Source organism: Porites lutea, chromosome 4, assembly GCF_958299795.1.
Source record: "Porites lutea chromosome 4, jaPorLute2.1, whole genome shotgun sequence".
Taxonomy (NCBI): Eukaryota; Metazoa; Cnidaria; class Anthozoa; order Scleractinia; family Poritidae; genus Porites; species Porites lutea.
In genome coordinates, this window is record NC_133204.1 from 12393281 (window position 1) to 12406571 (window position 13291).

Consider the following 13291-nt stretch of genomic DNA (forward strand, 5'->3'; position numbering starts at 1 on the left):
GCTCACTCGGGAAGTCATGCCCTCTAAATATTTTGTTTTATTTTCCCATTAAATCAAAAAATAATCATGTCAAATAAACTAAACATAGGCTTTTTAAGTGTCCAACTTTAGTTCCTTGATTAATTTTCAGAGCTTGAATTGTCACCATCCTGAAGGACCATAAACAACATCGCCAGGATACTGAAACACAACTAGTAGTTGACAGTCTTGAGGCCAGGAGTTGCATTTTATCATTGGATACAATCCTCTCATCTGCTCAATAACTTCTTCTGGACTGCCAGTGTCTATCATGCCGTCCTAAAATGTCAGCTGTTGTTCTGGTGAAAAAAGTAACCAAAGTTTTTCTGCATAAAAAAGCCTATTCCATGCACTTGTACCAACCGGATCTATGTGAACAGACATTCCAGAATGCCTTGGACCAAACAGGCGAGGACGCTTTCTTCCAAGATCAGACACTTCATATAATTCTGTTTAAAATACTTGGGAGGATTAAAAAGATTCTTAATTATCATTTCTTTCGGACCCTTCCAGTGAGCTGAGTGAGGTACCCTTTAAAAGAGTTCTCTTTAAAAGCCTTTAAAAACTTCGCTATCCGCTCTGACTGTGTTATTGAGTGAGGTTCAGTAATTATTACAGGGATTCTTTGTTTTTCAAACCAATCCCGAAACATCGACCGCGCAACTTCTTATTGCACTGTTACAGTTAGCAATTAAATAACAGATCTTATTTCGTACACTTTCCTGGCTAATTCTTCTCTTTCTTCTGGCTTCAAAAGACACTTTGCTTCTTTTTCTAAGTGAGCGCGAACCTTCATTCGTAAACGATCGTTATTTTTTATCCGCTGAGCCAGTTTACAAGTTTTCTTATCTTTGTCCGCCATCGCTGTTTAAGCAAGAGAAGAGTCTGGTAACGCGGGGTGAACTAAGCGGGATCGATAAGCATTCTGGGACACCTTTTCTTGTCCAGTCACAGATCTTGAAAGATTTTTCTCTTTATTTCTTTTGTTTCTCTTCTCTTTCTTTTTGTGGTAGGGATTGAGTCTTCTACTCCTCAGCCTGTTTCCGCTCCTGTCAGAGAATCGCAAAGAAGTTGAATAGTAAAAACCAATTCACATGACGTTTATCTCAAGTACTCACTCATTCTTGCAAAACCTTGTATTTTCATTTTGATCGGGGGCTGAAGAGGAATGACGGAATATGAAAAAAGAAAATTTTTGCCTTGGAGTAATGAAATATACGGGAACCTTTTGGGAGGAAAAATGGAAAAACGATTTTTTTGTCCGGGATAACTACATTTTTCGAATGGCTTGATTTTCTTTTTTGGACTGGAATAATGGAATAACGAAACTTTTGTTGGGGGAAAAATAGAATTACGAACACCCATTATTCCACTTCACCCCCCGAATTTTGATTGTTTGTCCAGTACTCTACCAATTTGCCTTGTTTCTTTCAACTGAATTTTGTGCATGGAAAGAGCAGCTTTTCTTAATCAGATAACTGATGTTTGATTTCCAGATACTGAGAAAGATCCAACAACTGCCCCCTAGGAACAATGAAAAAAGTAAGATAAAAAATACGAGTCGAGTTATTAGCAGCTGTTCCCCACGATTAAGATTCATGATTGGTTTTCAATGTTCTGTCAAATCACCAGCCTTTACAAAAGTAAACAAATAATGGCTTTCATCAAAGTTTTTTAAAATAGTAACTCGGACGACATTGGCTGCCGGCGCTTTTCTCTACAATTTCACCGTCAACTGATACAATTAGGCGCCAATACATTGAATAATATTGTATTATCTTTATTAAAGACAACTGCCCAAATATCGCATGGTAAGTCGTTTGTATCTTCACAAGCCCACAAGATGGGCAGAAATTGAAAATTGGCTAAAAGATAATTTCCATGCTAATTACTGGAAGTAACATCAATAGCCCTGTAAGATTTCACCTGCAATTGTCTAACTTATTCTCTTTTTTCTTATTTTTTCCACATTTTAATTATACACACCCAGGACTGACAGCGCGCAACTAAAGATAAACTGCACTTCTATTGAGTTTTCATTCGGCGTGCAGCTGCGTAAGATGGCTGCTTTATTCAATCGGACTGATTTTTGGAACTTAAGGATAGACGCCGCGATGAACGCGTACATAGCAAATCATCAAAAAGAATTTATTACTTTTGCATGGATCCAAGGAGTCGTTTTGTGTTTCGTCAGCTTCTTAACAATCTTCGGCAACGCCTTTCTTATTTACGCATCATGGAGAGACCCTTTCAAAAACTTGCATTCTTGGCCAGCACATTTGCTTCTTCAATCAAGTGTAGTCGCTGATTTGCTCGTTGGGTTGGCACTCGCTCCAATGCAAGAATACTGGCTGTTTTCGCAGTTAGAAGCTCAGACTTCCGCCTTGTCGTTTCACATTATACTTTCACTAACATCCATACTTATTGGAGTTTCGGTAGCACATGTTTTGCTACTCACAGTCGATAGGCTTTTCGCAATCATGAAACCTTTCAGGCATAAATGCATTGCCACTCGTCGAAGGATACGCTTGGCGGTCCTTGTCCTCTGGTTATATTACATTTGTTTCGGAATTATGCTCCTCTGCCTTAAAGACAGATTTTTCATTGTGAATATCGTTTTCATTGTACAAATGTTCATTACCTTGCAATTAACATTTTGCTTTTACGGTGTGATGGTGTATCGGCTTCGCAGAAATTACAAAGAGTGGCATCAGCGAATCTTACGGGGTTCCGTTCACGTCACTCACCAAGAACAGTACACTCACATGGAAGGGCGCTTGGCGAGATCCATAGCGTTTGTCATTTGTTTTTCTTTATTTTTTATAACACCATTTTTTGTGCTTATTTTCTTGCTATACTTTTGCAGACAGTGTTACTTCCATCCACAAATGGTTTTCGTCTTTGTTGGGGTTGAAACAACGCTCCTGTTCCTGAATTCAGCGTTAAGACCTTTGATTTACTGCTGGCGAATCTCAAAGTACAGGGAGATTTTCAAACACTATTTTCAGGCAATTGTTCGCCGCTCCAGTGATTCAAAAAGGAAATGCAAACAAACAAAAACCTTTGATACAAAACTCTAGCATTGGTACCGCTCTTCATTTTTTATCCGCACGTATTATTAATGGGGGCTTCCTCATAAAGCTAGCTATAGTAGTTGGTGTACTGAATCTGCTTGAAATATAATCAGGTTATATGCATGTATATGGAATAAGTTTGAATCTTTTTAGACTCTTCAAGTTGAAATTTTGTAAACAACCTAATTTTGAGAGTCTATCGCCCAGTTTTATCGCCCAACTTATCCCATATTTTTGTTATCAGCGAGTACATCACGATAATTGGTGTCACCTCTTATTTTATTTTTTTGAGATCAAAATGGACTCGGCGCGTCCAAATTACAGTTTAGATAAACTTCTCACATAAGTCTCCAACTCTCTTTATTAGGCTACTAGTTATTGTTAAAAAAAGCTAGCAACCCATTAAAAAAGTAACGCTTATTATCAGAGCTGTTGGGTATGAAAATGTAATACCGTGAATCCTCTATTAAACCCCCCTCTCTCTGAAGCCCTCCTTTTTAGGGGAAGAAAGTTATAAGCCCCCTCCCCTCCCCTAGTGATTCTTCACTGATATTTGATAGACTGTATTAATCAATCACAATTGTAAAACTTCGTGTGGAGTGATCCAGGATAGTTTATTCACCAACAGGAAGTCAGACGGATTTGTTTTTGATCCTCGGCTCCATGACCTCCAACTTCTTGTACTTGAGCTTTTCCACTTTGTATTTTAGGTCAGAATCTTTTCTAAATAAAATAATCCCCGCCCCCCCGCAGATGACAGACTTACGACTCACAATATACGTACTAGCTTTCCGCAATCCTCGCAACTCAGTTTGTGGTCGCCGATGTCTTTACTTCCAGGTATTGCTTTAAAGACCTTTAAATGTGCATGTACAAATTGATGCACCATTTTTATCGCTGTTTTTCGCAAACCTTTACGACCCTTTTACCTAAGGATACTACAGCATCAGTGCAAGTTATGGTTTGCTTTTGGAAAGCTAGAACTAAGGTAAATGGCGTTATCAGTCGTTTGCTAAGTGAATAGAAAATTCCAAACTGGCTTTCGTTTCGAAGTTGAGTGTCGGCTGACTGTGGCAAACTCTCACGTACCTTATGTTTATGGTACAACAACAAGAATCTGGATTTGTCAGTAACCTTTACTACTTCTTTCTCGATGCTGGTGTTTGAAATTTGACAACATCATGGCATATATTGCTTTTCTTTACCCTTGATAAAGTTTCACAGGCACTAACCGAAAAAAAGCTAGAAAGCAGTACCGTAAATATAATTACGACTACGTAAATGATATATGGAAGAAAATGTACAGAGGGAATCGCAAGGCGAAACAGAAAAGAATTACCGAAAGCAAAAGAAAATACACACATTTGATTCCGAGTCTTTATTTGAGCGTGGGAGGATAAACTGGAATTTTTCCTTTTCATCGTCTTGTAATAATTTGAATAACTAAAAACTCTATTCATATTTTGTCAACTCTTTCATATCCTTTTAAAGGGATCAGAAACTTAAGGCTTTTCTAGGTGCTTGTAGTGTAAGGCAGAATAGAGAGAAACGAGAGAAACCCATAGAAAAGATCCGTAAAAGTTACCTTAACGGTTGTCATCCGTGACATTCACCACCCAATGAGTGCTGAATGTATAGTAGTTGAAAACAATTTTACAATGGTTAATAATGTCGTGCTCGTTTTAGATTGACACTTGAATATGTTGTGATTTTAGAAACCAGTTACAAATTTTGTGGTGATATTTATTGGATTGTTCATTAAAACTGACTGGAAAGCTCTTTAGGATGGCATACATTGTTTACTCCCTCTTCTTCAGTTCTTGGTACAACAGGCGACGCTCGCCAGACGCCTTATTGTCTTTAAGGTTGTTTAAATTGCAAAATAACTCTTTTCTATCGATTTCTTTTTAAATAGTATTGGGTAGTACAAAGTCTTTGAAACGGATTTAACTGTACGTGTCAGAGTAAGAGATTTGAGTAAGTCAACTCCCAACGTATATAATGCATGTGATATATATGCGTTCTAATTTTTGACTTGTTGATCGTTTTTGGCGCTCTGTATTTAAATCATAATGAAAAAAATATTTTTTCCATTATGATAGTACCAAGTATGACGAACACCTCATCACACTCAGATTAAATCCGATATGGCAAGAAGGGTAACAGCCCAAAATCTCTGGAAAAGCTTTTCCTTCTGAACGCCATTTTTTTGTAAATTAAAGTGCTTTTTAGTTTGCTAGACTTCTATTGAAAGATATTTAAAAACTATAATTACAAAAAGAGGTTTAATGCCCTACTAATTAATCAGATGAAAAAGAGAGAAATCAGGAGTACTCAGTGGAGCCGATATTCTGAAAAAAGCTGTTCCTCAGGCATCGTGATGCTGGCTGGGAAGTATGGCATCTTAGATAAAAATTGGCTGGGAATTAGTCAAGAATAATAGCTTGCTGGCGATTTTTTCTACCTAAATTATTTTTAACTGGGAGATGACACACAACGCCCACTTCCTGGCTCATACACTCTTTTTGTGATCGCTTTGCTGGGAAAAACTTCAAGCAGTTAACGCCCAGTATAACACCGATCATATGACGTGCGGATGAAAAAATGAATTACGTAGCTGATTAAATCTTGTTAAATTTAGTTAAGTCACGTTTCTTCTTTTTCTACTTGCTGGCTGGCAAAGTATATTCATCCTACATTGCTGGCAGAAAGCAATGACAAATAAAATATTCCTGGCTGGGATTATGGTCCTCAATGAATTTGCTTGCTGGCAAAAGGGATCCTTTGAACTTTGCCTTGCTGGCTCTGAGGAGCGGCTATTTTTTTCCCACGAAAGATAATTATTAACCATAAACCGCTTCAAAAGTGCCAGTTTGTTGTTCGGAAACGAAATAAACCTTATTTGAAAACTTGGTCGTTGAGCACTCCTGAGAAATCTGAGGCTAGTTTAGGCGCGAGCAGCTGATAACTCATGTTTGAAATTACATATTGGTTTGTCTCACTTGGGCTTAAAGGTAAACAATTTTTAGTTGAGCCAAATATTGTTATTTCGAACCGTTTTTTTTCGTAGACTGTATCAGATAAGGCTGTCACAGAAAGCGGCTGCTGATAAGGCAAGCTGCCAAAAACATATAACCTGAATAAAAAAGAGAGAATCATTATCAATTCTCTTTGATGAAAAATGTACAAGACAGCCGTGCATGTTAATTATTTGGTGTTTGTGAAACAAAACTGGAAAAAGAACAAGAATTGACTTGCTAAAGAGGATTTGTAGATATGCTTATGACAGGAGTGTAATAAGCCAAAACAAGACATATAGTGTAATCGGAGATTTCTGATCCAATTGCATGCATATCTAGCTGCGTAGTACAATTGAGCAACTGACCAAACACCAGACAAAAGGAATACAACCGAACTGAGATCCTAAGCATCGCAAGGAAAATATGGCAGCTCTACTCAACAGTACTGATTTTTGGTACTTAGGCATCGACGATGTGGTAAACGCTTATATAAAACACAATAGAAAAGACTTCATCACTTATGCATGGCTCCAAGGAGTCGTCTTGTGCTTGATCAGCCCTTTTATAATCTTCGGCAACGTCTTTGTTATTTACGCCGTGTGGAAAGACCCATTTAAAAACTTGCATAGCTGGCCTTCAAACTTGATTCTTCAATGCATGGCAGTCGCTGATTTACTCGCTGGAGTCGTTCTTGCCCCCATGCAAGTGTATTGGTTATTTTCGCAAGCGGTAACGCAAACTTCCGCCTTGTCATTTCACGTAATCATGTCACTGGCAGCGATATTTGTTGGAACGTCACTGGCACACATTTTTCTGCTTTCCATTGATAGACTATTCGCAGTGATGAGACCTTTGAGCTACAAATTCGTCATGAGTCGTGGAAGAATATCACTGGCGATCTCTGTGCTGTGGTTGTACTTCATTTGTTTCGGAATCCTAATGTCCTGCCTTCAAAACAGTATTTTCATTGTAACGATCATTTTCAACGTGCAAATGTTCGTTATCTTGCAGATAACCTTTTGTTTTTACGGCCTAATTGTTTATCGTCTTCGCCGCAACTACAGGGAATGGCGTGAGCGAATCACGCACGGTTCAGTTCGCGTCACCCACCAAGAACAATTTGCTGACGCCGAAAGACGCTTGGGGAAATCTATGGCGTTTGTGATTAGCTTCTCTTTCTTTTTTATCACACCATTTATGGTCGTGTTTTTCTTATTATACTTCTGTATCGAGTGTTATTCTTATTCTCGGATGTTTCTTGTGGCTACAGGGGTGGAAATCACTCTCCTTTATTTGTATTCTGTGGGAAAACCTTTGGTCTATTGCTGGCGTTTCCCAAAGTTTAAGGAAATTGCTAAACATTATTTTAAAAATTATTGTCGCTGCCGCATTGCAGCAGAAAAGACATATGGGACAACCGAAACTATCGATACAGTTATCTCCGCAATTTAAAGTTTTGTACGTGCATGATTTGAAATGTAATGGTATCCCTCAGAGCTCTGGGTATCCCTAATAGTGTTTAGATAGACCTTGCAGGAGCTCTAATCTCGTACCCTTTTTAAACCACTTTATAGGGTTACGTTAGATAAGTAATCAGTAAGAAAACGCTACAGTTAAGCTCAGTCATATTGCCCTAAAAGAAAAAAATTTTGAATGACTGTGATGATAGAACTCAGTTCTGAGTTGGGCTAGACAGATAGAAAACGTATACTGCGTTTTTATTTCATAACTCGTCCAAAAGACTTTTGCACAATTTGACCCTTATACACTTATCAAAAGGCCAAAACCCGGAGGCTCCGCCCGAGAAGAGTGCCTATTTTAGGTTTCAGGTTAGTATGAAAGGGTAGTGATTTCACTAGTTGAAGTGCATGCAGTAAAACCCGTATTAGGCGGAGACACCCTTGAGGAATACTCTAGTGTCTAACTTATGCAGGTTTTGATAGAGAACGTCATATGAGTGGTCAAACCATTCAAATGAACGGTGGAAAGGTTTGGAATACTCCCAGAGAGTATAACGATATACATTTGCATTAATTAAACGTAGATTGTACCTCAAATTTTAAGACATCAAATTAATGAGAAAAAAAGCAGCTACTGGCAAACAAAACGAAATGAGTAGAACTGATCAACGGGTGAAGGCTGTGAGTACGCAGGTTACTGATTTTCTTCTTTAAAACTTAAAAAAAGATCAACTGTACAACGAAGGATTTATTGCATACTAGCTGTTAAGGCTTTAATTCGAGTGCGCGTATCTATTTTTTTCTCCTTGAGCGTCAACGCCAGACTGGAGGGGGATGGAGAGACGGCTGACATCAGCTGTGACATTTCAGTCTACCTCTGGTGTAAGTGAAAGACATGTTTGCCCATTACCTCTCTCTCCTCCGCAGAGGCTCTTGCTGGGTATCCCAATACATAAATAGCCTGAGTATACCCATCGCCCCCCCTCCCCCATCTAAAATCTCCTCTCCCTTAGCCCGTTAGGAAGGTCTGATACTCAGGCTAATACGTAAATAAAAAACATAGTAATCCCCAGGCTGCGCCCGCGTGATTTCATTTTTCCCTCTCCCCAGCCCCCTGACGACCCGAACAGGCCCCGACTGCAGAGGAGAGTGGCATTACCGTTAATACAGGCCTTTTAACAGACAACAAATACAGTCAACAACGTTCAGCGGAATCTTTATATTTCCTGGTAGTTCTTTGAGCTTGTTAAAAAAGAGGTATAATAGTAAGGCAAACTAATTAATTATAAGAAGCTGAAATAGAATGTATTAAAACACACGCAGTCATTCTCACAATGTAAGCAATTTTGTCATTCTTTCACTTGAAGGTAGCTGAAACTGTACGAGAATGAAGGGGACATGGTGGACGATGGTTTCCAACCATTTTATTGCCAAAACGGTCATCAACTCCCCTAAAAGCTTCCATCTAAAAGAAAAACAAAATAAAACATTTTATGAATACTGCGGCTTAAAGGGAGGCAGAGTGGCCGAGTGGTTAGAGTGCTGAAATTGTAATCCGTAGACCTCGGGTTCAATCCCCTTCCTAACCGACAGTTGGGTTTAATTGTCCTTGGTAGCCCCGAGTTCAACTCCTCTGTTTTGCTTATAATTAAATAGCCACCTGGTTTGCCTCTGGCCAGTTGAAATTCTTAACCCAGTGGGCGCGCGCCACAATGAAAACCTGGTTTACCAGTAATTGTGTTACCCTTATATAAAGTCAGGATTTTGTTTTAATACGATAGAATGCTTGAATACGACGTTGCATATTGTCGAATTCGATTCTCATTGCATTTGTTGGATCTAGGGAGTTTGTCTTGACATAGACATAGGAGTCTTTTAACATTAGTGTCATTATTTTTTTAAACAAGAATGATCAGATTATATAGAGGTCAAGGGATTGGAAAAACAAGATCCAAGGTTTAGGTGTTATGGCTTAAGTACGAGCAAATGAAAGAAAACGCCCGTCTCAGCCTAACCTTGTACAGTTATAAAGAGGATTTAAAGGGGTTTTAGGAAATTAATTACCGTCGGTGAGGTTGTACATTATCTTAAAAATGTATCAACTTTAGGTGTTGTATTTTTTTCATTATTACCTGAAGGTAAGATTGCTTTCAAGTCTAATTAGGCAGGAACAGGCTCCGAGCTTTTCTGTACGCGAAACAAAATTGGAAAAAATACAAAATGATTTTGGAAACCTACATTTATCCAGTTGCTGATATGGCATAGGCTAATGAAAGCTAAAATTGAAGATAAAGAAAAAAAATCAATTATTAGCGTTGATGAAAAACAATCTTACAGGATTTTTCAATTTTGGAAGCAAATCCGTTATTGGCTTTAGGCTTGCATTTTCTGCTCCAACCTGCAAATAACACACAATAGGGACGTTTTGTTGACAACAAAAACAATAATGATGATAATTAATGACAGTGACAATGATAATAATAATGATGATGATAATAATAATAATTTCCTATTAACACGTCAACATACATAGCCTATGACCCTGTGTAAACTAATTGTGGACACTAGTGAACTACCTACTTTTTACTACCCTGCCAAACTAGTTTCTATGCCCACATAATTCAACCCTTCCCCTCTCCACCATATTAAGTCAGTATTATATATGAGATGGAAAAAGTATACACAAAATAAATGTGCCTTATAAGATAAAGAAAACTTATCATAAGCGATGCACAGGTGACAGTTCTTTCATAATGGGCTTCTAACAAGGTCCTAACCTTCTACTGACTACACCAGTTCACTTCGACTTATCTTCTGTTCATCCTTAATATTATACTTGTAATAACCAAAGGTTACGGAGTCTGGGCGACAACGATCGAAGATCAAAACACTGTAGCTCCAACGATGTGCTTTGCGTAAGTTTCACGTGACAAATGGTCAACACAAGCGTGATCACATTACGAGTGATAGGTCCAAACGCGCGTGATCAAATTGTGTTCTGTGCATTTTATTCAATCTTAACGGTCCAAACGAAAGCTGGCTACGTACGTGCGACACATGCGTAATAACAACTTGACTAGGATGGCGGGCTCCTCTCGCGTCCGCAATTAAGCGACTGGCTCCTTTTTTGGAGCGTGTCTCTAAGATTCCGCCTCCTGAAGGACACTGTCTTAGAAGTAGTGGAATAAATTCGCCACTTTAGAAACGAGAAGGGAACTGGGGTCAAAATGTTTCCCGCAGTTGTTTCTAGGTTCGTTACCAGGGACGCGCCGGTCATGATCAGCTATTGGCCAATTTTTTCCCTGCCCAAGTCACAATTCCAGAAGTTTCTTCTCTTTTGCTCCTTTCCCCCAGAAACCCCGTCTCATACTCAAGCTATGGTTAATCAGCAGTTTTAACAATCGACTACCATTGGATCGTCATGGGAACCATGTTACCTTTAAGAAGAATCCTAAAACACATAAGCCATCAGCATCGCCAGATTGTACAGCTTCCCCTATACCAGCATATTTAGCCTTCCAGTGAACCAAATGTAACTACACAACAAAATGAAAGAAAGCTTTTTAGTGCGCATGCTCCTCACAATAGTTCACTCTAACAAAAGACAAACTTGACAAACTGGATATTTTTCAAGGAGGCAGAAGACAGCAGAAGTAAGAATTCCTTACGTTTGCCCTACTGAAGGACAAAATAATGTAAGGAAATTTTCACTTCATTTTCAAGGGCCCAAAATATTTAATTCTCTTAGCTCTGAAAGTCAGAATGCCTCTTGTATTGCTGTGTTCACTTTCAAACTAAAGTCATTTCTCTTGGTATAAGCATGTTTTACTTCTCTTGATGCTTACGTGTACTTTTTCGCTTCTTTCGCTGCGTTTTTTCTCGTATTTTTGCATTATTTTTTCTCACTTTTCCTTTTTCTTTTTTGCGCATGCACGTTCAGCCTTATGATTATTTCCTATGTGTTTAGTCAAATTGTCTTGCTTATGTCGGTATTTTATTTAAGTGATGAAGTCATATATATTTGAAGGTGGTCCTTTTCATAAGCCTTATTCGCTTCCATGAGCTCCCTTGCCACATTTTTCTAAATTTTGTGTGAATATTTAATGTAAATGGCAATATGATAATAAAACAATCAAACAAATAAAACAGCAAACAACAACGGGTTTGTTACGTCTGTAAGCTTGCGGTTAAAAGTCCGTTCGGGGGAGTGTAGTGACAAAAGGGACCTTGCATAATTACGATTGACCACTCCAGAAAATACCATAACACACCATAATGCTCTTTGTTTGTCACCCCAAAATTTTGCATAAGCATTGTTTTCAGTTTCTCTTTGGGGCCATTTTAACAACCAAGAGAAACTGAAGACAATGCTTATGCAAAATTTTGGGGTGACAAACAAAGAGCATTATGGTGTGTTATGGTATTTTCTGGAGTGGTCAATTGAGCAACTGACCAAACACTATACAAAAGGAATACAACCGAACTGAGATCCTAAGAATCACAAAGAAGATATGGCAGCTCTACTCAACAGTACTGATTTTTGGTACTTAGGCATCGACGATGTGGTAAACGCTTATATAAAACACAACAGAGAAGACTTCATCACTTATGCATGGCTCCAAGGAGTCGTCTTGTGCTTGATCAGCCCTTTTATAATCTTCGGTAACGCCTTTGTTATTTACGCCGTATGGAAAGACCCTTTTAAAAACTTGCATAGCTGGCCTTCAAACTTGATTCTTCAATGCATGGCAGTCGCTGATTTACTCGCTGGAGTCGTTCTTGCCCCCATGCAAGTGTATTGGTTATTTTCGCAAGCGGTAACGCAAACTTCCGCCTTGTCATTTCACGTAATCATGTCACTGGCAGCGATATTTGTTGGAACGTCACTGGCACACATTTTTCTGCTTTCCATTGATAGACTATTCGCAGTGATGAGACCTTTGAGCTACAAATTCGTCATGAGTCGTGGAAGAATATCACTGGCGATCTCTGTGCTTTGGTTGTACTTCATTTGTTTCGGAATCCTAATGTCCTGCCTTCAAAACAGTATTTTCATTGTAACGATCATTTTCATCGTGCAAATGTTCGTTATCTTGCAGATAACCTTTTGTTTTTACGGCCTAATTGTTTATCGTCTTCGCCGCAACTACAGGGAATGGCAAGAGCGAATCTCGCGCGGTTCAGTTCGCGTCACCCACCAAGAACAATTTGCTGACGCCGAAAGACGCTTGGGGAAATCTATGGCGTTTGTGATTAGCTTCTCTTTGTTCTTTATCACACCATTTATGGTCGTGTTTTTCTTGTTATACTTTTGTATCGAGTGTTACTCTTATTCTCGAATGTTTCTTGTGTCTACAGGGGTGGAAATAACTCTCCTTTATTTGTATTCTGTGGGAAAACCTTTGGTCTATTGCTGGCGTTTTCCAAAGTTTAAAGAAATTGCTAAACATTATTTCAAAAATTATTGTCGCTGCTGAAAAGACATAGAGGAGAACCGAAACCATCGATACAGTTATCTCCGCAATTTAAAGTTTTGTACGTGCATGATTTGAAATGCAATGGTATCCCTAATAGTGTTTAGATATACCGTGCAGGATTGCTCTAATCTCGTGCCCTTTTTAAACCACTTTCTTAAGGGTTACGTCAGATAAGTAATCAGTAAGAAGAAAATACTAAAGTTAAGCTCCCTCATACTGCCCTGAAAAAAAATAAATTTTGA

The 13291-nt window shown here is 38.6% G+C and overlaps 3 protein-coding genes across 3 annotated transcripts; all 3 read left to right on the forward strand.

Moving 5' to 3' along the window:
• Window positions 1-2032: 2032 nt before the first annotated feature.
• Window positions 2033-3098, forward strand: LOC140934218 (uncharacterized). Its single transcript, XM_073383882.1, has one exon. The coding sequence runs from the start codon at window positions 2079-2081 to the stop codon at window positions 3096-3098; it is 1020 nt and encodes a 339-aa protein (XP_073239983.1). The 5' UTR covers window positions 2033-2078.
• A 3344-nt stretch (window positions 3099-6442) lies between these two features.
• Window positions 6443-9064, forward strand: LOC140935943 (uncharacterized). Its single transcript, XM_073385517.1, has one exon. It carries the CDS (start codon window positions 6536-6538, stop codon window positions 7562-7564), a length of 1029 nt encoding a protein of 342 aa, XP_073241618.1. The 5' UTR covers window positions 6443-6535; the 3' UTR covers window positions 7565-9064.
• Window positions 9065-12015: 2951 nt separating this feature from the next.
• On the forward strand, window positions 12016-13049 carry LOC140934219 (uncharacterized). The gene has a single exon (XM_073383883.1). The coding sequence runs from the start codon at window positions 12084-12086 to the stop codon at window positions 13047-13049; it is 966 nt and encodes a 321-aa protein (XP_073239984.1). The 5' UTR covers window positions 12016-12083.
• Window positions 13050-13291: the final 242 nt, after the last annotated feature.

Excerpts from the sequence above, each read along its gene's own strand:
- LOC140934219 (XM_073383883.1), top strand. The coding sequence starts at position 12,084 with ATGGCAGCTCTACTCAACAGTACTGATTTTTGGTACTTAGGCATCGAC.
- LOC140935943 (XM_073385517.1), top strand. The coding sequence starts at position 6,536 with ATGGCAGCTCTACTCAACAGTACTGATTTTTGGTACTTAGGCATCGAC.
- LOC140934218 (XM_073383882.1), top strand. The coding sequence starts at position 2,079 with ATGGCTGCTTTATTCAATCGGACTGATTTTTGGAACTTAAGGATAGAC.